General features: G+C 43.5%; 1 protein-coding gene across 5 annotated transcripts in view; it reads right to left on the minus strand.

Annotated features, from left to right (window-relative positions):
* Window positions 1-449: 449 nt before the first annotated feature.
* MIOX (myo-inositol oxygenase) overlaps window positions 450-27,380 on the minus strand; it is a 46,329-nt gene continuing 19,398 nt past the window's right edge. For 4 of the 5 annotated variants that reach the window (XM_073619261.1, XM_073619264.1, XM_073619265.1 and 1 more), the window contains 7 exons: window positions 16,197-16,359; window positions 10,941-11,008; window positions 10,237-10,346; window positions 8,102-8,169; window positions 7,477-7,526; window positions 6,320-6,432; window positions 450-858 (listed from right to left, as the gene is read on the minus strand). In XM_073619261.1, coding sequence (XP_073475362.1) covers window positions 750-858; window positions 6,320-6,432; window positions 7,477-7,526; window positions 8,102-8,169; window positions 10,237-10,346; window positions 10,941-11,008; window positions 16,197-16,359 — 681 coding nt within the window. In that variant the 3' untranslated portion in view covers window positions 450-749. Of the gene's footprint in view, window positions 859-6,319; window positions 6,433-7,476; window positions 7,527-8,101; window positions 8,170-10,236; window positions 10,347-10,940; window positions 11,009-16,196; window positions 16,383-27,380 lie in introns of all 5 variants that reach the window. The other variant, XM_073619263.1, reaches the window with a different exon arrangement.

Raw genomic sequence — 27,380 nt, forward strand, 5'->3', positions numbered from 1 at the left:
TCCAATGGTTCTTATGGTAAATGAGTCCCATAATTTCCCTAAAACTAATTATTTATCAAATATATTTTTTTTTATTTTCTCTATGTTGGCTGTTTGCAACTTATTGTTGCAGCAAAAATGTGAACATCCAGCTTTGAAAGTTCCTCTTGTGGTCTCCTATTTCCAAGCAACCTACAAACACAAACAACAAGGGAACAAGATAACCAGAGGACCTTCTTATAGCTGGATCATGTAATCCGGGTTCTCAGCACAATACATTAAAAAAAAAAAATGACTGAGCTCATCCGTCTCCACCAAAAGTAAAGTGTATCGTTTAAGTTCAATTTCTCCTTTTTAATACTTGCCAATATGTTTTCAAACTGAATGTTCACATCCACTAGAGAGCAGCATTAGTACATTGTGGATTTTCCCACTGTGTTTTGTATTATGAAAATTACTACAAGAATCAGTTTTATGGAAGACTATTCTAATGCAATATTTATTTATTTTGTAGGGTAACAAATGTGTTATTTTGCATCACAAAACTGTAGGGAGATCTGAACTTTTAGATTTGGACTGATAAGCACTGATGTTGTAGTCCAGGTTTAAGGTTTTATTATTTGTTATTTATTAAAATATGCATAGCTTTATTTATAATAGGCATTTGTATGTAACGAAGTGGTCTCTGCAATGTACTCTGAGCAATTAAAAATGGGTATTATTTCAGAGATTAAGGACACAAGGTAATTATGATGGTACTCAATTATATTTCACCAGCACAACACCCGAGGGCAGTACTTGTCTATTATTCTTTGGTAATATGGTCGAAGAATCTCCACATCCGGCATTTCCTCAGTCTTTGTGTAGAGGTCAAACTTACTACAGGAAACACACAAGCAAAACATATGTTAAACATACAGGTGCAAAACAAAAAAGTGGCATTCAGCTCAATTGATAATTAGTCTAAGGTCCCATTCACACCAGAGCGACTTTCAGGCGTTTTTATTTGAGCGTTTTGCAGTGGTATCATGAGCATTTTAGAAGCCTATTACAAGCATTTTACATGTGTATTTAAGCTTCAGGTGTTATTTTGGCCAATAGAAAACACTAGGGGGAGGAGATTAGGGGTAGAGAGCTGCTGTTTTGCCAGAAAACATGCGACAAAGCATTTGGAAAACACAAGCTCATATTGAGCATTTTTCAGATGTTCAAATTGAAGTCTATGGGGCCAATCTGCCTAAAAGAAGCTCATGTACTTTTTTGCGTGACAAGCATTTTGCTACGGGCGTCAAAACGCTCAAGGGCCATTGAAATTAATAGGATTGTGTTTGTTGAGCGTATTAGAGCTGAAAAAATCGCTCAGGTGTGAACGGGGCCTAAGGGATGCAAATAGGAGGGAAAAGTCTTCATAAGTGCAGTGTCACATCTATAATGAATTTGTGATACACTCCCCCTGCCTCGTCCCCCTGAAAAAAGAAAAAATAGTCTAATGCCACGTACACACGAGCGGACTTTCCGGCATACTTGGTCAAGCGGACCAGAGTCCGCCAGACAATCCGACCGTGTGTAGGCTCCGGCGGACTTTTCCAGCTGACTTTTTCCCAAAAGCCCGCCGGACCTAGATTTGAAACATGTTTTAAATCTTTCCGTCGGACTCAGTTTCTGGTGGAAAGTCCGCTCATCTGTGTGCTGGTCCGACGGAAAGCCCGCTCGTCTGTATGCTGGTCCAATGGACCAGATACGACACAAGGGCAGGGTATTGCATTTCGCGCTTGCGGCAATAGGAAAAACAAATTTTCCTATTGCGGCGAGCGTGGGTCATACCAGGCCCTTAGGTCTGGTATGGATTATAAAGGGAACCCCCTATGCCGAAAAAACGCGTGGGGGTCCCCCCTAAAATCCATACCAGACCCCGATCCGAGCATGCAGCCCGGCCGGTCAGGAAAGGGGGTGGGGACGAACGAGCGCCCCCCCCCTGAACCGTACCAGGCCACAAGCCCTCAACGTGGGGGGGTCCCCCACCCCAAAGCACCTTGTCCCCATGTTGATGAGGACAAGGGCCTCTTCCCGACAACCCTGGCCGTTGGTTGTCGGGGTCTGCGGGCGGGGGGCTTAGCTGAATCCGGTATAAGAGGGCCCCCAGATCCCGGCCCCCCACCCTATGTGAATGAGTATGGGGTACATGGTACCCCTACCCATTCACCTAGGGAAAAAGTGTCAATAATAAAAGACACTACACAAGTTGTGATGTTGACCACGCCCCCTAAAACGTCACAGTCCCAGCATGCCCAGGGCTGTGACATCATAAGGGGGCGGGGTCTCCGCCTATATAAGTCACAACGGAGCGCTCAGAGAGCAGTCCAGCCGGAGAGACCGTCTTGTCAACATCTGGAGAAGAGAAGAGGGAAGAAGACAAGAAGCCCAGAAGTCCGGACCTCCGCTGGCAAAAGAGCGGCCTGAAGACAGCGGAGGAGCCGACCGAAGAACTGGAACACCAGGAGAAGAGGCCAGCGGGAGCGGAGCAGAACCAACCGGACGCCGGGAGAAGAGGAACCGGAGGGACGCCTGAAGCCGGAGGAAGACCCCCGAAGCCAGAAGAAGACCCCCGAAGCCGGAAGAAGACCCCCCCGGAGCTGTTTAATAAATTATTTAAAAAACTTGTGTAGTGTGTTTTATAATTGATGCTTTTTCCCTAGGTGAATGGGTAGGGGTACCATGTACCCCATACTTATTCACATAGGGTGGGGGGCCGGGATCTGGGGGCCCTCTTATTATAGGGGGCTCCCGGATTCCGATAAGCCCCCCGCCCGTAGACCCCGACAACCAACGGCCAGGGTTGTCGGGAAGAGGCCCTTGTCCTCATCAACATGGGGACAAGATGCTTTGGGGTGGGGGGGCCCCATAGGGCCCCCCTCCCCCAAGGCACCCCCCCATGTTGAGGGCAAGCAGCCTGGTACGGTTCAGGAGGGGGGGGCGCTCGCTCGTCCCCACCCCCTTTCCTGACCGGCCGGGCTGCGTGCTCGGGTCGGGGTCTGGTATGGATTTTAGGGGGGACCCCATGCCGTTTTTTCGGCGTAGGGGGTTCCCTTTATAATCCATTCCAGACCTAAGGGCCTGGTATGCCCCGCGACGGGGCTTGCAAGGTATCAATCTCGCCGATAAAAGCGGCAAGATTGACTTCCTTTTCTAGTCCCGTCGTACCTGAGTCACGTTCAAAATGAACGGACTTGTCCATATGTGGGCAAGTCCGTTCATTCTGAAAGTCCGCCGTAACTTCGGCGAAAGTCCGTCGGAAAGACGGGCGGATTTAGCCCACCGGAAAGTCCGGGCGTGTGTGGGCAAGTCCGTCCGTTTTAAAGTCCGGCGCACCTGGCGGACAAAGTCCGTCGGAAAGTGTGCCGGACCAAGTATGCCAGAAAGTCGCATAAGAGCCGCGTAAGAGTTTGTTTGGATCTTGGATGTACACTCACTGGATATATGTAGTGACCCTGTCTTAAAACTTAACTGTGGGATAAAAACAAAAAAAAACATGCAATGCGGCCATAGTAGGTGTCCGCAGTACAGGATCCCTGCGTGTAGTGCTGTTTTGTTTTTCACAGAACTTAATTGAAATGTCCTGAGTGACACTTCAATACAGTTCACTTCACTGCTGTGGTTTGGTGGTGTGGTGTGAACTGCCCTCATAAGAAATTAGACATTTTGTCCTGTCTTGCAATGTGACTACATTGGGCAAGCGTGCCCAACTTTTCTTAGGGAACTTCTTATGCCCCGTACACACGGTCGGATTTTCCGATGGAAAATGTCCAATCGGAGCGTGTTGTCTGAAATTCCGACCGTGTGAGGGCTCCATCGGACATTTTCCATCGGATTTTCCGACACACAAAGTTGGAGAGCAGGAGATAAAATTTTCCGACAACAAAATCCGTTGTCGGAAATTCCGATCGTGTGTACACAAATCCGACGGACAAAGTGCCACGCATGCTCAGAATAAATAAAGAGACGAAAGCTATTGGCCACTGCCCCGTTTATAGACCCGACGTACGTGTTTTACGTCACCGCGTTTAGAACGATCGGATTTTCCGACAACTTTGTGTGACCGTGTGTATGCAAGACAAGTTTGAGGCAACATCCGTCGGAAAAAATCCTAGGATTTTGTTGTCGGAATGTCCGAACAAAGTCCGACCGTGTGTACGCCCTATAAGAAGCGATGTCCCTAATTTAAATGCATCTGCTTTATATAGCCAAGTTGTAGCCAGCACGAGCTTTGTTTATTTTACTGTGATTTGTAAGAGTTCCTTAGCTCAGGTTAATAGCTTTTGCCAGATACTATTGAGAAAAGTCAAGCAGTCTAAGTAAGAAGAGTTAATAGTCTGAATTATGAATCTTTATCATCCCTAGGCAGTCCCTAAGGAGTTAGCCCAGTGGTGCAAGCTGGGGAAAGGTGCTAAATATTTGGCAGAACAATCCAGGGTGTTTTTCCTCCTCTGTGCCCTGACCAAGATGAAGCTGTACTAGGGAGACTGTTTCTGTGTCCCCTGGACCATGCCCAGAATATCCTGAGCTGGGAAGATTCTTTGCTGAACCATATCGAGAGAGAGTTTTGTGGATGCTTCAAAAGGGTAGGCTGAAAAGAATTCACTGCACACAGAACAAGACTGTGGCTGCTTATAAGCTGGGTACACACTATGAGAAAATTGGAAGAATGGCACATATGAGGCATGATCGTTCGATTTTTATATAGTGTGTACACAACCTTTGACATCCGATTCAGACTTTCCAATGAAAATTTCTGATGGGACAAACTCCAAAATTTTTGTCATATGTGAACAGAACAAATGATTTTCATTTAACAGATACAAAAGACTGCGCATGATCAGAAACAATCAATAACACGGACGGACCTTACATCCGCCAGTTCAGTAGGGATCAGCGGAGAGGTCTCCTGCTGAGCAAGTGAATGGCAGGAGGAGAAAGGACCTTAACTTGTAGTGGCGGCTGGTGCCCTTAATTTTTTTGGGGGGGCGGCAAACAAATCTCTTCCCCCCTGTTGCTCAGTCAATCACCCGCAATAGAGCCTATGGTGGAGTATGATCCCAGTTCCCCCCAGTACATACTGGTATAGAAGAATCCAGCAGGAGCCAGTTGGTCTGGGCTGAGCCCGGTGTGTTGTGGCCACCGACTGCTTCCCGGGCAGTCGGTGCAGCCTCAGCTCAGTGTCTGTCCAGTAGGTCCAGTTGCTGGGGGATGGGGACGTTGCTGGGCTCTGTTCCCCAGAGGAAGGGACGGGTAGGGAAGTATTTGCGTTGTCCGTATCAGGCCGGTCCCCGGGCTCCCAGCTCCGGAGGATCCCCCCACAGGAGAAGCACTCGACTCGGTCCCCAGTGCCCAGATAGAAGCAGCTGGCTCAGGCCAGGTGATGGGGGGACACTGAGCCCGACCAGTAACCGCAGAAGAGAACGTTCTGGAAGAGACCGGACAGTTGCTTCTCCTTCTGGCCAGTTGGGTCTTAGGACCCGCTTCCTGATTGGCTGGGAGGAGAAACAGGAAGACAAAAGCGAATATTAATTTGCTAATGTCACAAGTGGGTGGGCTCGGAGCGCAGTGCTCTGCACCCTGAGCCCACCCTTTTTGAAGCCAATTATAGCCTCAGCCGCATGGAGATTAGGGGGGAGGCGCCCCTGCACCCCTAATGGAGCGGCCACCATTGCTTTCTATTGTTGCCTGTTCACATATGTCCGAATTGAAAAAGAGTCCTGTCAGTTTTCTGAGCAGTGCAGTCCAGCTCAGGTGCGAATTCAGGCCCATTGACTTCTATGGGAACGCTTCTGAATCTCACATGTCATTCAGTTGTGAACAGGATAAAATCCTGGCCTGATCCTGATGTAAACCTGACCTGATACTGATCAAAAACTGACCTTAAACGCCAAACAACTAATTTGTCAATTAGCTGTGAAAATGGAGCTTCAATTCGCACCGCACATGTGTAAACCCAGCCTAATACTCTCTCACCTGAGTTAGCAATAACACTACAAAAACAAATAAAGTTGGCAATAAAACTACAAAAACAACTGACTGCTGCCCATCTAAAAATCATGAGAATGGAGGTGCCCCAGAGCTACAGGAAAGCACATAAATTTGGGCATTCAGAGACGTACAAATGCTATGCCACCTTGGAGGTTTTTCCTTATTACCCATAGAGGAGTACTGCACCATTGGGCCATGTTTTTGCTACACATTCTTAAGTCTGTACTAATTACATAGAATATTTTGAACATCTGAGCTTGTCTAAAACATTAATTTGTGCACTTTTTTTATCCTACACAGCATCCAAAAGACTCACTTGAACTCTCTAACCCAAGGCAGCATCTTTTGGTCTTTCTCATTGCAGAGGTGCTGGTAATCCCCTCCAGTGTGCCAGGGGTAAAAGGAATGGAACCTGATCATGTACATTCCCTGAAAAGTCAGACAACAGGTCAGAGAATATTTCCAGTTTGTGTAAAGGTAGCAATATACAGGTTGACTTTTGGTGCTTTAGCACAATTTCTGTTTAATGTTTTAGTTCACAAAAAAAACTGCCTATGCAGATGAGGGACATCTGTAGATGAAAATAAACACAACAGCTTTGACCAAAATTGAATAATACCCTTGCTATAGGTGTAGGATATTTACGTACCTCATGAAGCCTGACCTGAAAACTTCCAGGAGGTTGCTAAGTAAGGCCTAGCTATTACCCTTCACCATCACAGGAGTGAGCTCTTTTTCTGATTAAACCCTCCTCACATGTCTTTTCTCTCCCCTGATGCAGTAGCTCTGAGCTCAGAGTCTGACAGCTCACTACTCTGATGCTGAAGATGCACGGTAATAGCTAGGCCTAGCTTAGCAATGTCCTGAGATTTTTCAGGTCAGGCTTTATGAGATATATAAATGACCTACAGCTATAGCAGGGGACTTATTCAATATTAGTCAAAGCTGCTGTCCCTGCCAGGAGAATACAGTGATTATTGCTAGCAGCTATAGCCGCTGGCAGAGGCTTAACTAGAACCCTCAGGCCCCCTGGTGCAAGAAACCATGAAGGGCCCCCCTGGCTCCAGACCACGGCCCGTCCCATTGATCCTTTACTCCCATTGTGGGACCCTTTATTATGGTCCCGCAGTGGGTCACCCTCCTGCTGTCTTGGGGTCCCCCCACGTTGGCGGAGTACCAGAGCCCAGTCGCAAGTGCAACCTGGTAGTTCTGCCACTGGTGGGGATCCATCGATCGAATTGAGTACAAACAGCATATCAGATTTTTATGATATGATTATTGCCAGTGACTATAGCCGCTAGCAATAATCATTGTGAATACAATAGCTGACTGTGTTGATGGGGGAATTGAGGGATTTTCTTTCCTGCAACCTGTGGTTGCAGGAAAGAAAATCGTATCATCTATGGCCTGCCTTAAACTTTAGGGATTCATGCCTTTATCAGACACTCCACCATGATTTGGACACACCCTTACCTCTTCTGGAATGGTACATTGGTTAAACTTCAGAACTCTATACAGGTATTCTAAAGAAAAGCAAATGATAAAGAATGAGAAAGTGCATTTAAAACAGTATTTTGCAGAAATCATAATCCTAGGAACAAGATTGTATATTTGCATTAAGGTAGCTTCCCACCACCCACTGAATGCGGACAAGTCACATCCCCTGTATTAAGACACGGTATGTCAGCTTCCACAATCCCCCTTGTTTTACTTGCTCAGCAGCCACAATTATGGAGTCACATTTGAACTCATTTAGCTTCTGAAGCTATTCAAATAAATCTCAAAGCACTTGAAAGCTTGATGTGTGCTTTATGCTCCTTGCATCTCTTTCCACTGCATTGTGCTGCATCACTTTTTATTCAAAAGCCCATTGAGTTCAATGTGGATTGTAAGGTTTGCACCGATCTCTTAAGCAACGCTGTTTGATAATAAAATCATGAATATTAGTGCATTACTTAGGATTGATAAAAATGTTTTTTAAATGCACATCAATGATTTGTATGCCTAAGCTAGCTCACAATATTTGCATTGCCTTTACTAATTCCTATTTCTTTTAAACATAAAATTACACGTTTACATAAAATTACACGTAAATTACCATCATGGCCCCAGGACATGAGGACATTCTCCAAACCACAGTTAGGCTCATAGATCCCATATTCGGTGCTGTGCAAGAAAAGCAGTGTTGGTTACTGATGGAAAGCCTAAAATCAAACTCCAGTTTAAGCAAAGTAATTGTTTCTAATGGCAGAGCTTTATACTGTAGACCTCTAAATATAACACCATTGTTTCGGAAGATGAAGGAACTGCTACGATGCACTGATTGCCTAAAACAGACAACCAATATTATTTGTTTGATTTTTCCCCACTGTAAATTACCATCTCAAGTATTGATGACAAATTGATCATCAGTATATATTTAGGAGTACACTTTGACAGAACCTGAATCTTTCATATTTTGTTTAGTGTACCTATATATACTGTACAAACAGAGTAGTCTTGACACAGGCTTATGCAAAGGCAGCATGATCTTAAACAGACTCTGCAAAACACAATGAAACCAAATGTACCTGATAAATGGTCCCACTATGTGCTATACACTGCTTTAGAGACTAATCAGTAAGAATTTAAATAGGCAGGAAAAAGCAATAACCATAACTAACAATGTATGTTGAACATCGATTGTGTCACAAATAATCTAGGCCAATGAGATAAAGGAAAAAAATTTGCACACAGATCAAAACTAGAAGTGAGCAGCAAACACAAAAGTGACCAAATCACTAAAAGTACATAAATATAAATGTGTTGCGCTTTTATACTGAAAATATATAAATGTGACAGACTTGTGCAAAAAACAATAATGTGACCAAATGAATAAATATAACATCCAAAATTCAAAGTAACTCAAAGTGTACGGTGCAGTTGGGATCAAGGCTCCACATCAAGCACCTCCTGGGGGGATATATTCCACACCAGAATGGGTTCTCAATATGTGATCCAGGGTTAAATCAGCTTGTGGAAAAGCCAGGCTCAGTCACTCCCATCACAAAAGCTCAAGGAAGACAAATAGAGACTACAGTGCTCACTGGTGGATTTATTTTTTGAAACATTAAAGATCTGCACTTACATTCTCACTAGATCGAAAAGGCACTCGAGCAAAGATAGAAAATGGAGCCACTGGGATCGCTCTCATATGTTTCTTTGCCTCAATGAGTCAACAGCCGCCTGCCCCACTCCTCCTGCTCGCAAACACAGTACTCTCCCTGAAATCAGAAAGCTCAGTCCAACATGTTTTGTCATTAGTGATGTCATCAGGGGCCCTCAGGAGGTGCTTGATGTGGAGCCTTGATACCTGTTATTGATTTAAAGATACGCCTAATCTGATCTTTGTGAGGGGAGTCAGATACTGTAGGTGAGAGTTCACTCAAAAGGGGAGGCAAAGGTCCCTCACGGAGAGCACTTCTTGAACATGATTTGCACAAGAGTTTTTGGACTTTGGTTGGAATTTTGCACCACTCTGTACACTGTGCACTTTGAGTTACTTTGAAGTTTGGATGTTATATTTATTCATTTAGTCACATCAGGCCCCTGTTCACACTTGAACGATTTGTTGCTTTTAGCTTGAAGCTCAAAAACGTTCAACAAGCCCTTGTTTACATCTAAAGCGTCCTGTCCCTTGTAACAAGTCTGTCACATTTATTAAATAATGTGGACCAGCCTTTCTTTTGAACACAGAGAAACCATTGAAAGGAACTCAAGGAACCCATGCTAATAATTATTATATCTATATAGCTCACTGTACATTAGTGTAATGGTCAGTGGGAAAAATGTTTCTTACTTTTTTGGTTAATGGGAAGAATCCCCCCCCTTACAAATAGCTAAAATGATCATTGGTGTCAGTGGGAACTTATCCGAGAGGTAGAAGTTGCTCATTGCTTAAGGAACACCTAGCAACCTCTGGAGGAACCCTAGGGTTCCATTGAACCCTGATTGAGAAAGGCTGATTTAGAATTCGCAGTTGTAGAATATCTGTATTGTATGGCGTGGTAATAAATATGTTTTTCCCCTTTTCTGCACTTTGCATGGCCTAACTCATACCACTTAGAATAGAAAAGACCTGCATTTTATCTAAGGGTTTGTGTATTACTACAGTGTTAGTCTATAAAACTGATGATAGAGGTCCTTGTTGCAGCACTATAAAATTGATTTTTAAACACTGTCATTTCTACTCACCTGTACACTGGGTGCCTTGTGTCTGGATTGTCTTTAAAGGTTGTATCACTATACACAATGGATTTCTGAAATTTACAGCCAACTGGAAAAGTATCTCCAACAACTGCCCACTGCAAAGAAGAAAGATCAGCTTGTTTCCCATTGACCACATGGCACTGGCATCATTTTATGTATACTTCTAACTATGAGCATAGTTAGATTTACAAGTAGTTAGCAGTAGACAACAGCCTTTGCTATCATCCTATATTCTGTTCTGCAGAGACATTAAAATAAACCTGTCATATGAGAAATAGGGGGCTGATAGTGCTGCATGCTTTCAGAAATTGCTATTTGCCTGGATGTCATGCTGTTAAAATGAGTTTAAACCTTTCTAAATCACTGATCTAAAATTAGTATACAGGAAGCAAAGTCAAAACATCTGATGCGATCTTTTTGTTAGAAGTAAGTGACATAAAAAAAGCCATTAGATCAGCATAACAGCCAAACAACTAGCATTTCAGAAGAGGCTGAAAGCATTGAAAGCCTATATATTTATTTAAATATCTACAGATGAAAGGAATACTGTAAAATGAGTGGTAGTGTTCATTTATGCCTGCACACAATCCACTCGTGGCTAAACTATAGCTTTGCATCTTACTGCTCGAGGTGGTTCTCTAGCACTGTGGCCTTTATGAGATAGATGCCTCATTTCATGGATCAGGTACCTGTGGCTCATTATCCAGGGCCATAATCTTCCCAATATCATGTAACAAACCAACCAATTGGAACCAGTCTGAGGGAAGAAAATGTGTTAGACAAAAATTAGACACATGAGATAGACATCTAAAGCAGGAAATTACTGTCCAAGATTATAACTTTTCCAGTAATTAAAGTTATTGTAAAGTCTTGTTTTTTTTTAAATAACAAACGTTATACTTACCTGCCCTGTGTAGTGGTTTTGCACAGAGCAACCCCAATCCTCCTCTTCTCGGGTCCCTGTTCTGTGCTCCTGGCCCCTCCCTCCTGTCGAGTGTCCCCACAGCAAGCAGCTTGCTTTGGGGGCACCCAAGCTGAGCTGCAACTCTGTGTGTCCATTCAGACATGAAGCTGCGGTTCGGCCCTGCCCCTTCTCACTCCTGATTGGCTCAACCAATCAGGAGGGAGAGTCTCGGACAGCTGAGACACTCGTGGACATCGCTGGACAGAGATGGGGTTCAGGTAAGTATTAGGGGGGCTGCTGCACACAGAGGATTTTTAGCTTAATGCATAGAATGTGTTAAGATAAAAAACCTTCTGCCTTTACGAACCCTTTAAGTGATTTTAGGTGGTAGAAAAAACAAACAAATTTCATTGTAAACATATAAATTAAGTTAATGAAGATATACGGTATTAAGAATGACATATTTAAACAGAACTCCAAGCAAACAGCCAAAGCTGACACATAGGGGTTGAGTTACTAAAACTGGAGAGCACAAAATCTGGTGCAGTTGTACATGGTAACCAATCAGCTTCTAACTTCAGCTTGTTCAATTAAGCTTTGACAGGTATGCTAGGTTCACACCTATGCGTTTTTGCGGGCCGCATTTGCGCAGGCACGGCAGCCTATTCAAATGAATAGATTGCTGTGCCTGCATTTCCACAAAAAAAAGGTGCATGCACCTTTTCAAAAACATGACCGCAGGGAAATTTCCCACACCTGTACTGTGATTTTACATGCATGGGGTTGTCATTCAGTTTTCGCAGAGCAGTGCGTTTTCACTGCGGATGGTTGCGGGTGCAGGAGTCGCTGCAATTCCCACAGCCACACGCAGAAGTGTGAACCAAGCTTAAGCCTCAGTTTACACATGTGCAGCTGTGGTTTCGTGCCTGGGGTCCGGTGCGTGTCTGTTCACTGGTTCAGTTGCAATTCAGATCCAAATTTTTGCCTAAATCTGCACCTGAACAGGACCCAAACATGCACAGGATCCTTTTTCCATCTGGACTGCAGCCGCCCTGGACACTGAGAGCCAGTCACTTTTGCCTGTCATGCGAATTGGATGCGGAGAAACCCGCATCCAATTTGCATGATTGGTTTCTATGCAGAGTTGCACTCTCTAGTTTTAGTAAATCAACCCCATTTTGTCCTAGAATTAAAATACACATTGTGAGGCACTGGTTGGTAGGATTGTGGATGTTGTGTATATGTCACCTAGGTTTCCCACATAAGCCTGGAGGTTTTGTAGACCTTTGGATGGGATAAAGCCTCTGTTCCCAGGTCTATATCTTACCTTGTAGCCAGACCTCATTATTAGTCTCATCTGTGCCCAGGCCTTCTCTCTTGTTCGTGTTCTCTCTTGTTCTCCCTGCTGCTGGTGAAAAAGCTGAGTGCTGAAAAACACTAAGGCCTCTTTCATACAGGGCAGACCTCACCAGAGGATCTGCCTACTCAGTAGGGGATCTCCCTGCTGATCCCCGCTGAGCAAGCGGGTAACAGGTCTGTGTCCACTCTGCTGATGCTGAGCGGACACAGCCTGCTGTTTTCTATGGGGCGGTCGGATGGAAACAAACCGCCTGTCTGTTTCCATCCGACTGTCACCCGATCCGCCAGACAAATGGGGGAAAGCATCCCCAACCATCTGTTTTTAGCGGACAGGATGGGATCGGGTGTCAGCGGACACATGTCCATTGACATCCGTTCGCTCCATAGATAGCAATAAAGGCTCCGATTGGGTCCACCTGAAAAACGGACAGGCGAACCCAATCGGAACGTTCGTGTGAAAGGGGCCTTAAAAATTCAAGTGTTTCCTGTTTGTTTTGGGTAACCCTGTAGGAATGCTCCTTGGGGAGGAGCGTCAGGCACCCCTCATACACATTAATCACAAAAATGACCCAATAAAATCTGTTGTATGTCATTAGATCTGACAAGTTATACAAACATAGAAAATAAATTAATTATATAATTAAAGTAAATGCATGGGGCAGCTATAATTTCGGGATTTTTAGACCAAAAGGATGTCGGTAAGGGACATTTCAGAGACAGATGTAAAAAAAAACACAGATTTTTACATACTGTCCCTGGTTTTACTGAGGCTGGCAACCCTGATGGGGCCCCCTAGTGGCCCGGGGCCCTCGGGCAGTGTCCGAGTGGCCGAATGGTCAGTCCGCCCCTGGTTGTGGCTAAACCTACTTCTACATCAAAATGTTTTTTGTAATCAACTTTTCTCACTAATTAGGTTGTGCTTGCACACACACACAATTGAAGGCTACCTTCCTTAGGAGTGTAAGCACTCTAGTATAGGTGGTTCACATTAGCTGCCAAAATAAGTTTCAAATTGATACAATATGCCAGAGTAAATACTTTTACAAATGATTGCATTTAAAATATCGCTTCCCGAGATAAATTTTGAATATATTTCTCCAGAAAAAATACTGGAGGAAAAGGTGATAAAGAAAGCTAAATTATTGAACCAGGATGATGAATTGCTAAATCAGAAACGTGCCACCTGTCTGGCTGTGCATTGTGAAAAATATAACTTTCAAGGTAGTTAAAACAGTACAAATATGTGTATTTCAGCTGTGTATTTAATTGTTTTCAAATAAGCATAAAAAGGAAAAAGGGTGTTGCCCACGGAATCAATAACATAACTGCTTTTATTTTCTAAACTGTATAATATTATCAGCAATAACTGCGGTCACACCACTAATTTTGTTCACAATGGTTATTAAAATAATAGCTTTATATAATACAAAGTCATGTTTCCAGAAAAGGCTATCATCTTAAAAGGCTATATTTACCATTGAGTAACCAAGTAGTTGTTGAAACATTGTGGTTAGCGGTATAAACAGCAAACAGGCCCCAAATAATTGTGGCATTTGTGTATGTGTATAGTAAAATGCAACAGACATTGTTCAAAAACAAAGTAACAATAAATATGTTACTGTAAATGTAAATGATTACCATACCCAAGGTAAGGTGACCAAATGTTCAAAATGAAATCTGGGGACACCCTACTGACCATTTCCACTTTTTTGGGGGGTAGGGAGGGGTGAAGCAGGTGCCAGGGATAATAGTGGCACCAAAGTATGCTACACAAAATGCTGTGTGTGGCCAAAAAGTGCTAAAAGTGTGAGTGGCCTAAAGCGATATGGTCTAATAACACATAAAGCCTCGTACACACCACTAGCGGGTTGAAGGAAAAAAAACTGTCAGCTCTGGTCGAAGTCGCAGTACGATCCGATGTTAGTACAGTGATCTCCCCCGCTGAGCTGTTGTGTTCTGACAGGGGGCAGTCGCCCCCCCCCCCCCGCCAGAACACTCCGATCAGTGCTCCCATTGGCTGAGAGCGCTGATTGGGAGCCGGTTGGCTGCTGGTTTTCCAGCATGCTCATTGGACAGAAGCCGGCCAAACAGCTGGCTTCTGTGGGACCAGCAGCCATACATGTGGGCCAAATGTCGGCTGTTTTTTATTGAACCGCCTGATGTCGCCTGGCATTCGTCCCGTGTGTACGGTGCTTTAGTACAGTGATCTCTCCTGCTGTGCTTTTGTGTTCTGACAGGAGGATGGCCAACCCGCCAGAACACTCCAGTCAGTGCTCTCAGTCATTAGCTGAGAGAGCTGATCGGGAGCTGATCGGCAGACATTGTTCGGTAATGCCATATGTCGGGCCGTATATGTCGGACGGTTTCTATTGAACCTTCTGATGCCAGGCGATATTTGGCCCGTGTTTACAAAACACGCAGAGTGTGGAGGCCAACCTTCCCATCCCCCTATAACAAAACCAACTTCAGCACAAATTCCCTGTTCCCTGAAATTAAATCACTGGACCTTGGTGTTGGCATGGTGTTGCTGGTGAGTCCCCACAGACCACCATCTGCTGGTCAGTTCCCTCCTCCCATTACCATCTCAAGACCCAGATGTGCACTGCGGGTCACCATCAAAAAGAAAAGCAAGGCAGTAAATATCCTTACCTCCCTCAAAAATGTCTACACAAGCTAAGAGCAGAGGGACTGGGTAGACCATGTTATATTAACACGTGCCATCATCATAACCCCTGACACACCCGGGTGCAGACACACTCCTCCCCTCCCTCCTCCTGCTCCAGAATTGGTGCTACGATGGATTACCCTATAGCCGCCTGGGCCCAGGACACCATTATTAAAGCTGGAAAGAAATCAGGGACATGTTCTTTTAACCAGAGTTAAAATTGGGGTCATTTTTTTTCTGGGGACAGCACTCTAATATCTGGGATTGTGGTCACCTTACCCCTAAGTCTATGTCATTTTAATGTGGAAGGCAAGTCAAAACCTAACTAAGCTTAAATCTACTCCGACCCACACTCTAAGCATATTCTATCTACCCTGTAAAAGGAAAGCTGTCTATATTCACCTCTTCTGAAGTTGCTTTGGTCTGGTCACATGATCTCTCCAGCACCTGCTTCGGTGAAGATTGACTGATTTAAAGTGTATAAAGTCTAAACATTTTTTACTTTAAAGCATTCCCTGCATTAAGGTAAAAAATAATTAGGTAACAGTAACACCCCCTCACCTCCCATTATACTTACCTGTGCCCTCACTCAATCCAGCACCGTGCCCATCTGTAGGGGCTCTTCTAGCTCTCACAAGGGAGTGGGAGCCATCCGCTCCTGCTGCTGTCAGTCAAATCTTGTGACGAAGGAGCGAGGGGGCCGGGCCGAGTCACACTGTCTGTCTATGAACACAGGCAAAGCAGCTCAGGATTGAGCCTGCAGGTGTGGCACCATAGGAAGTAGCTTCACCAAGCAGAGGAGGAGCCAGGAGTGCCAGTGGGAGACCCCAGAAAAAGAGGACCGGGGCTGCTCTGTGCAGTTCCACTGCACAGAGCAGGTAAGCATAACATGTTTGTGATATTAAAAAAATATATAAATTAAACTTTGCAATCACTTTAAGCACCGCTTTCATCTTGTGTGTATCATCTTACATATTAAATGGAAAGTGTCACGTGGTTTGTAGAATATGCACATACCTTTGTCAGGATGAGCCATGCGAATGCCCTCTGCTGTTTGATATGCATGAAAGGAGTTTGGGAAATCCACATCAGGGTCAGATTCATCCACCAAGTTATCCAGCAAACTGAGCGCTTCCATAACAGTCATCTTCTTGTGGTTGCATGAACCCCACAAGGCATGCTGAAAAGACAATTTTACAAAAGCTGCCATTCCAAGATATATTTAGTTAAAAAAAATACAGTAAACACTAAAAAGCAAAAAAGAGAAAAAATGTAACTTGATAAATCTATAGCGTCTACTGTATATGTTGGTTTGGCAATTCATACAATGACCCTATGTTCTCAGATCCATAGTTTGTTTTTTGCATGCAGAAATGTTGTTGTGTGTCTAGATAATGCAAAAGACTCTATTCATGGGACATACTGTAGATATATTCTGGCAATACAGTGCTTTCTATTGTATATAAACACATTTGTACACAAACCTCTCTGTGATGACAGTGGTGTCAGATCCCACCATGCTGCCACCAATACATGACAATGACACTCTCAGTTTCACCCTGCACAAAGATTTTTCAGCTTGTGGGATCACAATCTAGGTGCCAGCAGACTGAGAGTGATCAAAACTGGGTTTAGTTAATTGCACAGTTAACCTGTTACACACCCAACAGCCGCATGTGTTGTATCGGAAACACAAACCGTTCACAATATCGGCGATAAAAACTACGACTTTTAAGAAATGTCTGTAATATCACGACAGACAGGAATATTTCAGAGATTTGTATTATAGTAGTTTTTTTAAAATCTGCATTAGTGCATTAGGGAACTTTCACACTGAGGTGCTGGGGCGTCGGCGGCTATTTTTAACGGCGCTTTACCGTCATTTTAGCGGCGCCAGGGAGGTGATTTTAACCCCTGCTAGCGACCAAAAAAGGGTTAAAAGCACTGGCACTTTGCCGGTGCTTCGGCAACACTGTCCACTAATTTCAATGAGCAGGGGTACTTTATGAGCGCTCCAGTGTGAAAGCACTCAGGTTTTCACACTGGAGTGACAGGAGAGGCGTTTTACAGGCGCTTTGCAGGCGCTATTGTTAGCACTATAGCACCTGTAAAGCTTCTCAGTGTGAAAGTAGCCTTAGAGACAATGATTAAAGTGGTTGTAAACCTCTGACATAAAATATGAACAAAGTATCCCTATACAGTGCTCAATTCAGAGCCTCAGAGTGTCACTTGTTTGTTGCCTCATTCCTCTGCTATCAACATCAGTCACTTCTGACAGGTTTTCCTGAAAACCAAGAGGTAAAAAGATGACAGGGGAGGGAACTCCAGCACACAGCATGTGATTGACAGCCTCAGCTCTGTTGCTGTGTGCCTCGTGAAGGGGTGTCCCTTCCTTCCAATCTGCTGTCAGAGCTCTCGTCAGTTGTGCTCTGCAGAGTGCTACTTCAACTCCCTTCCCTTAGCTTTCTGAAAACTCAGACAAGCTTTATAAATTCTGCACCTTAAACAGCTGTCAAGAAGAGTAGACTGTAGATAAACAGGCACAACTTATGTAGGAGGATTTGCTTTATTTCTGTGTATCACCTGAGGCCAGTCACTTCACTGGGTATATGTGAGGGTTTACAACCACATAATTAAAGTAATATTAAAGGCATTTTTTTTTAAAAATAGCAAACATGTAATACATGTAATACTGTGTTTTGCACAGAGCAGCCCCAATCCTCCTCTTCTCAGGTCACCTGCCAGCTCGTCTGGCCCCTCCCTCCTCTGTCGAGTGCCCCCAGAGCAAGAAGCTTGCAATGGGGGCACCCAAGCAGTTCCATTCACACACAGAGCCGGAGCCCGGCGCCGCCCCCACTCTCTTCTCATTGGCTCACTGGCTGTGATTGACAACAGCGGGAGCCAATGGCCAATGAGGAGGGAGAGTCCCCCAGAGAGCTGCTGCTCTCGTGCACATCGCTGGACCGTGATAGGACTCAGTTAGGTATTAGGGGAAGCTGGGGGGGGGGGGGGGGCTGCTGCACACAGAAGGTTTTTTACCTTCCGCAAAAACTTTAAAAACTTTGAGACTTTGAGATCGGCCAGCAGAATTTAGTTATTTAAAGTGAGGATATATGGAGGATGCCTTTTGGAAACACTAGATCCCTGGCTGTCATGCAGATATAGTGGCTTTATTACTTTCTAAAACACCAATGAGATGAGGAGATCTAAATTTACTTTCTCAATCTGCATGTTTGTGCTGGTCAGTATCTTTATGGATTAATGCCAGACACAGGCCAACGACGAGCATTTTTAAAAGGTCAGTAATGACAGCCTTCATATGTCTTCCAGACAGGTTTATTTTAGTAATTGTCTTCTGTCTAGATAGAAATTAATAAGAAATTGGCATTGCAACTGGCAATTGGCCTTCAGAAAGTGACCACCTTCTTATCAATTTTAAAAACTTACATTGTAACTAAAAGCAAAACTTTTTTTCAGTTTTGAATATAGTGAAGAGGGACTAGAGAACCTATCAGGGTTTTATTGCTGTCTGTGCCCCTTAGGGAGATTCGCCCTCTCTATTTGTCCTGTTTACCATTATCATTAAAAATGAAATTAAAGAAAATCCCAAAATTTTAGGTTGACATTAGAACACTAATGAAGGAAATTTTCCAATTGGGACACTAGTTCTGGTGACCCTGGTGATACACCGGGATTCAATCACTTTTAACCACTTCACCCCCGGAAGGTATACCCCTCTTCCTGACCAGGCCCTTTTTTGCAATACGGCACTGCGTTATTTAAACTAACGACTGCGGGGTCGTGCGACACTATACCCAAATTAAAACATTTTCCACACAAATAGAGCTTTCCTTTGGTGGTATTTGATCACCTCTGCGGTTTTTATTTTTCGCGCTCTGAACAAAGAACAATTGACAAGTTTGAAAAAAAAAAACAATATATTTTACTTTCTGCTCTAAAACATATCTAATAAACAAAATGTAAAAAAATCTAATTTCTACATTAATTTAGGCCAATATGTATTCTGCTCCATATTTTTGGTAAAAAAAATACCAATAATTGTATATTGATTGGTTATATATATATATACTTTTTTTTAAAGTAATGGCAGCGAACAGTGACTTACAGCGGGACTGCGATATTGCGGCGGACAAATCAGACACCTAACTGACACTTTTGACATTTTTTGGGGGGGACCAGTGACATTGCTAAAAATATGCACTGTTACTGTACTAATGACACTGGCAAGGAAGGGGTTAACATCAGGGGCGATCAAAGGGTTAACTGTGTGCCTAGCTAATGTTTTAGTGTAGTGGGGGAGGTGCTTTTACTAGTAGAAGACATGGATCAGTGTTTTTGCTTTACAGGAACACAGGATTCATGTCTTCTGTACTGACAAAATGACAATCTGCCTTGTTTACATAGGCAGACTGGCATTCTGTCAGTGTAACAAACGATCAGCGGGTGCTGGCGGAGATCGGGTCTGCGGGACCCGCTGATCAGCTACGGCTGTGTAAAATCACAGCGGGAGCACTCGCGCCCAAAACCCAGAATGCAAAATCACGTATATATATATATATATATATATATATATATATATATATATATATATATATATATATACACACACACGATTCTGTGCAGCGCAGCTGACCTGCAGCAGTAAATCTGCTATGGGGCGGTCGGAAAGTGGTTAAAGGAATTTCCTCTCATATCCTCTTTTAGCTATGGGATAGAAAGTGAAGGGAAATCTCCTCATAGGAATACAGATGGCAACAAAAAAAAAAAAAATGACAGGGCTTATAGCCCTCCCTTACTCTATCCAAAATGAAAACAAAAAAGTTTTGTCTTTAGTTACACTTTAAAACATGCATCTTTATGATATGTTTCCTGCAGGAACAGAATAGCATTTGGTGCAAAATGCTCTTTTTTAGGGTATATTTGCACACATTAATTTACACGCATATGTATTGTATATGTGTAAATTGCAACACTGACAGCTAGAAGAGGATGAAGAAGAATTTTATGTGAATAGCTGAATACGCGTGTTTACACACTTGTTTGCGCATATATGCAAGGTCTTTACTGTAAAGACTTTACAGAACACAACTTTTACTCAGGATCTTTCTGCCAGTAAGGTCCTGCATATGAACATCAATAAACAATGTCCATGTACAAGAGGTCTAAAAAAACCAGCCCTTATCTGTTCAACACCAAAATGTGACTCCATACTCCATATGCCACAGACACAGTAAAAATCCCTTTGATATAAATATTAGAGATTGGGCTTATTCATTAAATCTAAGAAAACATGAGATCAAAGCACAAATGAGACAATCCAATATGCTTGTGCAATGAGCACTTTACAGCCTCTTCAAAACCAGTTAGTTGTAGCTGGCATTATCTTTAAGTCAGAAAAAGATTATAGGTCATATGAAATGTAAAGTGGGAAATGACAGATATGGTTGTTGGTTACCTAATGGAAAGGTCAGGTTGATCAATAATGCAATATTTGTGCAGATAAGAGAATAATATTTGTATTGTACCTGTTTCTTTGTATAGCACTATATTTTTGGAACACTTAGTACTATATAACTGTTAAATACGATTTCCAGATACAACATTTTTTACAGTTACATTGGTCCAGCTTGCACCCACCCCACCTCTCCCCCCTGTCCGTTTAAAGAGCGCTTTGCATTCATTGAGAGGATGCTAAGCGTTCTCTGCATGGCATTTATGGCCGACCTCCTGTGTTCACAATGCAGCAGGGCAGATGGTTGGCATGGGACCCAGAAGCTAAGAGATCACTAGAGTAGAGGTGTCTACTACAGTGATTTCCAGCTTCTAGAGGGATCCCATAGGCATGGTATATATATATATATATATATATATATATAGTTACATTAGTCCAAGCTTGATCAATGTAACAGTGTAAAAAATATCATACCTGGCATTCATCAACTATTTTGTAATTGTAGCACCCTGGTGTTTAGGCAGGGTTGCTAATAAATTTAGCTTGCCAGGTTGTAATTTATAGCCCCCATCTAGATCCTGCGATGTCCACGAGTGCCTCGGCCATCTGGGACTTCCCTCCTTATTGGCTGAGACACAGCAGCGGTGCCATTGGCTCCTGCCGCTGTCAATCAAAGTCAGTTTGCCAATCAGGAGAGGGGGGGGTGGGGCAGAACCACGGTTCCGTGTCTGAATGGACACACAGAGCTGCGGCTCAGCTCGGGTGCCCCCATAGCAAGCTGCTTGCTGTGGGGGCACTCGGCTGGAAGGAGGGCCAGGAGCGCCAGCAAGGGACCCGAGAAGAGGAGGATCTGGGCTGCTCTGTGCAAAACTACTGCACAGAGCAAGTAAGTATAACATGTTTGTTATTTTTAGAAAAAAAAAAACAAGACTTTACAATCACTTTAAGAGGCTGTCTACTTGTCCCTATGGAATCGCTTCCTATGTAGCTGAGCCAGTGAGATGTTGCTCTTATCACTACCGATCAAGATTCAGCAGTATTCAGGCCATTCAGCCATGCTCAACCGTTTCAATTCTGAGGAACCCTTGAAATAACTTTCCAGTCTCAGGGAACCCCTGCTAATAATTACTATAGCCACAGTACATCTCCTGACACATAAGCGAGGTGATTACTGGGAAAAATGCCCCTTACATGTGTGGTCACCTATCACCTATAACTGGCCTTCACAGCAAGGAGCACATGGAAGGGCAAACGCACGAAAGACAAAAACAGAACATTCCATAGCTCAACTGCCAACCGACTAAGTTAACCTGTTTAACAGTCTGCGTTAAAAACAGGGGTTTAGTTAACACGCATTTGCAAACCCATGCGTAAGCTGCAAGGCCTCTTCACGGCACCTATTTGGTCCTATTTTCCATACAGGAGGTCCGTTTCCATCCGATTGCTCCATAGAGGAGAGCGGGACTGTGTCTGTGTTCGCTCTGCATAGCAGAGCGGACACGGACCTGTCACCTGCTGTGCTCTAGATGTGAAAATTGGCCGCTTACTGAATCAAATGATTCCACCAAGAGATCATATGCGTGTGAATGGAAGCGCCTCTGAAGACAAGTGGTCAGCCAGCTCCAGGGAATGTATCCAGGCTTATGGTGCTCCTTAACTATTTAAAGACCAGCCGCGGCAGTTGAACTGCGGCAGGTTAGCTCTCCTTGGCTAATCTGCATCATTGTACGTCGGCTGCTTTAAGACCACTAGGGGGCGCACGTGTGAGACGCAGGAACTGATGCACGTGGCTGGTGGCCACAATGTCCGCTGGCCACCCACGATCGCTCCTGAGAGAGACAGAACGGGGATCTATCAGTATAAATAGACAGATCCCCATTCTGTCAGGAGCAGATAGACAGATCTGCTGTTCCTAGTGATAAGGAACAGCAATCTGTCTCCTCCTCCAGTCACTACACTTCTCCCACAGTTAGAAATGCCTCCCTAGGGAACACTTAACCCCTTGATTGCCCCCTAGTGTCAACCCCTTCCCTGCCAGTGACATTTATACAGTAATCAGTGGCTATTTTTAGCACTGATCGCTGTATAAATGTCACTGGTCCCAAAAAAGTGTCCGATCTGTCCGCCACAATGTCGCTGTCCCGCTAAAAATCGCTGATCACCGCCATTACTAGTAAAAAAAATATATAATAAAAATGCCATAAATCTATCCCCTATTTTGTAGACGCTAAAACTTTTGCACAAACCAATCAATATATGCTTATTGCGATTTTTTTACCAAAAATATGTAGAAGAATACATATCGGCCTAAACTGATGAAGAAATGTGTTTTTTTACATTTTTGGGGGGATATTTATTATAGCAAAAAGTAAAAAAAATTGTTTTTTTTTTCAAAATTGTCGGTCTTTTTTTGTTTATAGCAAGAAAAAAAAACACAGAGGTGATCAAATACCACCAAAAGAAAGCTCTATTTGTGGGGAAAAAAAAGGACATAAATGTTATTTGGGTACAGCATCGCACGATTGGGCAATTGTCAGTTAAAGCGGCGCAGTACCTTATCGCAAAAAATGGCCTGGTCAGTAGCCTCCCTGGCGGTATGATTCTGTCAGATTTTTGTGTCTCAAAGCGGTGCATTGTTTTGCATAGAAATTTGGCGTTTTATATTGTAGGCCTGTAATTCTTAGCAATAAAACACTTAAATCTGTCCAAACAAGATCCTAGTAGACATCCCGGGTATGATAAAGTTTGAAACACAAAATCATAAATTATAATATAATAAATAAATATAAATAATTATAAAAAATAATAATTTAATAATAATAAAATAAATTTCCCCACGATTCACTATCGCTCAATTCTGCAAGTGTTCTAATTTATTATCGCTGTTTTCTAGCTGGTCTAAAACCACTTTTGACGTAAAGGGACACTTTTTGGTTGCTATGGACAATATCAAGTTTCCAGGCAGAAAGACCAGTATATATAATATAAAACTGCATGCAGGGCATTGGACAAAGCACTAGGGACAAAAGGGTTGTGAAGTAATGTAATCTGTAAGAATATTTTTTTAATTTGCCACCAGGCTCCGCCCCGTGCGACGCGACGCTTGCAGAGAACGGAGCCCGGCACACAGGACATTGGGGCGGAGGACACAGACCGCAGACACAGCGGGGGGACATGGCAGGAGCTGGGGGACAAGGTAAGTACACTGCACCAGGATCCTGCAATGCAATCCCGAGTGTGGCTTGGGGTTACCGCTTTTGGTACTAAAATTTAACCCCAAGCCACACTGGGGAAAACTGCCAGGGAGGTTAAAGGGGCAAATCCTTCCGGTTCTTAAGTAGTTAATCTCGTTAATCACATCATGTGGTTATAAAAGATAATGGAAGATGCTCATAGTGCATTTATGTGTATAAAGCTGGTTTATTAAATACAAATTGCACTTACATCAAGGACAATGGAAGCCTTCATCCCAGTCGATGCCTTCTGAGAGGAAATGCGTTGGATTGGAGTTACATCAAATAGTGCGGACCGCACTGCAGACGGCCTTGCAAGATTTTATCCCATATCACTTGAATTCATTGTCCTTGATATACTGTAAGTGCAATTTTTATTTAATAAAACAGCTTTATACACATTAATGCACTATGAGCGTCTTCCATTATCTTTTATAACCACATGATGTGATTAACGAGATTAAGGAGCACCATAAGCCTGGATACATTCCCTGGAGCTGGCTGACTACTTGACTTCAGAGGCGCTTCCATTCACACGCATATAATCTCTTGGTGGGATCATTTGGTTTGGTAAGCAGCCAATTTTCACATATAGAGCACAGCAGTGACACACTTTCCATTGTGGATTATTTCAGCTGCACCACAAACAGTTTGTTGTATTTGCATGTGGGAAAAGTTGGAGTATCATCTTTTCACTAAACACATCGAATTGTGGAGCACTGGACTATTTATGAACTTTTTGCACCATTTATTATTTGTCATTTTTTGTGAACAGATCGTGACTATTTACCCAAAAAATGATTTTGCTGTAATTCACTTGATACACCGTTCTAGGCAGCAGTTTTTTGATTTCACCTATTTTCAGCTTAGCGCACCTTTTTGTAATGTTTACTGAGGGTTTAGTACTACGTTAAATAGGTCACCCAAACAAGGAAGGAGAATGAGCCTATAATATTCAAAATACCATACTCAGTGCAAATCCTTTATTCAAGGTTATTAAGTACTTGAAATTAAACATATTTCCTATATGTTGTGGATACAAAACAAGGCATGTGTTGGGTTATTGATCAGGTTGTGGCAAATTATACTTTAATGAAGTCTCTACTGATATGTCTGTTAAACTTAATATACTTTCAGTTGATAAATTGCTTTTCCAATGTTGGTTCTAATCTTTGTATGATACAGAACATATCAGGTAACCTTCAACAAGTTAACCCTTTTTTGGACATTATTCCTGAATATGTTTAAATCTGGTTATATGGATAAAATTGTCCCATCTCAGAGAGCTTTGAAAAGGCTTGGTTACAGTCAGCTTCAGGCGAAAATATGCATTAAACAATTCTTTCTCTGATTTTCATTGAAAGCATATGTGCAGATTAATCGCTATGGATTAGTTAAAGTGAATTGATGAGTGCACATATTGCTTAGGTTCAAGCAATATGAGAACACACAACTGAATGACTTTGGAAAGTGTTTCTTCTCCTTTCCTTTTCCCCCTGGTTCCCTTTTCACTCCCTGTTGTCAAATTTTAGCCAGAGTGAGGGTCTGATAACAAAATGCTTCTGCTGGGCTGTCTTTAGAAAACCCATACTGGTCCATGAATTTCGTGTTATGAGTGCATCCTGTATGTCTGATATGTTTGTTAGAAGAATTGTAGTAGTAGTGTGTGGACCCATAGATCTCCTGTATGCTACCCCTTCATGTCTCTTATTTATACCCTGCAGTGACCTCAATTAGGGGAAAGGCTGGAATTGTGCAAGCCAGAATATAGCTTAACAAAATAGGAGATATCTTGATTTGTTAATAAATAAATATATTACAAATTAATAATTATCTTTACTGTGTGTATATATACTGTGTATTTACTGATATATATATATATATATATATATATATATATATATATATATATTTGTGTGTGTGTGTGTGTGTGTGTGTAGCCAAGTCCCAGGCCCCTTGGGGCCTAATGGTGACCTCCAAAGTTAGGGACAGCTGATGTCCTTCGTAGAGTGGGTTACAAGGCATAGTGGGTGTAATGCAAGGTAGATTGATGGGTGCCAGACACTTCTTGAATGCAAAGAGATTTATTGTCTCCTAAACAGAACTGTGGGAGAGAAGGTTAGGGCCAGGACACCCTTTAGTAGATGCAATATTAATTGGCAGACTCCGAGACTTCTATAGGCAGACAGCCATGCAGGGAAAAGCATCAGGCTGGACACCACATCTGCATGAGAAGGACTGCTGTCTCCTATGGCAACAATCTTGTAACAGTTTCTAACAATGGTTGCAGTGAACTCCTTCACTTCTTCTACAATCTCCTATTGTAGAACTTCACTCAGCTGAGCTCCCAGTCTTTCACTAGACTAACAGATCCACTCGCCACCCTATCTCCTGAGCTCTTCCAATCTTCTCACTCAGTATCTTCCGCAAACGTCACCCCGCTTCCCTGCTGGGTCCCTAGCTTGGCACTCACAGATACTCCTCAAGCATCACCCCACTGGCCTGCTTGATCCCTGGCTTGGCACATAATAATGCTCCGCAAGTGTCACCTCCACTGGCTGGGTCCCTGGCTTGGCACTTGCTGAAGTTTTCCCAATTCTTCACCGTCCTCGGCTTGTGAGAATACTGCTCAGGTACTTTCTTTAGCTACTCACAGTGGTCTCTGGTAGCAAGGTAGATGGTCCCTTAGTGGGGACAGCTTTCCCTCTACCTCCGACCACAGCTGGTTCTCCGGCCGGCAGAACCGCTATTTCTGGTTGGACTGCAAGCCGCAGTCCCAACCCTATGCTGCTCTCTTGCTTCTGGATAGGCCCCCAGGCAGCCTAGCAGCCAGATGTCCCGGGTATCGGCCCAAGGCTTATGGATTAGCAACCCAGGATATTACAACACACGTCCACCCAGACAGCTGTCCAGGTGGCAAAGAATGCCGGTCACCTTACCCCACCCAAATAAATAGATTCTCCCAGCAGGTCAAGGGATCCAAGAAAATCCTTGCCCATTGGCTAAGACACTCCCATTTATTCCTAGTCTGTACTTGCAATGCTCTTGTCTTGAGAGAAGTGCAGCAATTTCAGAGTTAGGGCGAAATCAACTGACCTCCTGACAATTAGCCAAGGCAACTATCACTTGGCAGATAAATTTAATAGGAACCCTGCCTAAACACCAGGGTGCTATATATATATATATATATATATATATATATATATACAGTATCTCACAAAAGTGAGTATACCAGGGGCGGACTGACCATTCGGTCATTCGGACGCCAACCGAGGGCCCGCGGCCAGTAGGGGGCCCGTGAGAAGCTCCTAAGAGATTTTTGACGAATCTAGGGGTATGCTGCTGCCGGGCTGTGGCGGAGCCGTTCTGCCGCTGTGGGGGGGCCCAAGACAAAGCATCTCCCCCCTGCACCTCTGGCTTTCAGTTTGGGATGCAGTGGGGGAGTGGGAGGCGGTGATTGGCAGATCTATGGTGCTCGCAGCATCTCCCTGGGGC

The sequence above is a fragment of the Aquarana catesbeiana genome, linkage group LG03 (assembly GCF_042186555.1).
Source record: "Aquarana catesbeiana isolate 2022-GZ linkage group LG03, ASM4218655v1, whole genome shotgun sequence".
NCBI lineage: Eukaryota > Metazoa > Chordata > Amphibia > Anura > Ranidae > Aquarana > Aquarana catesbeiana.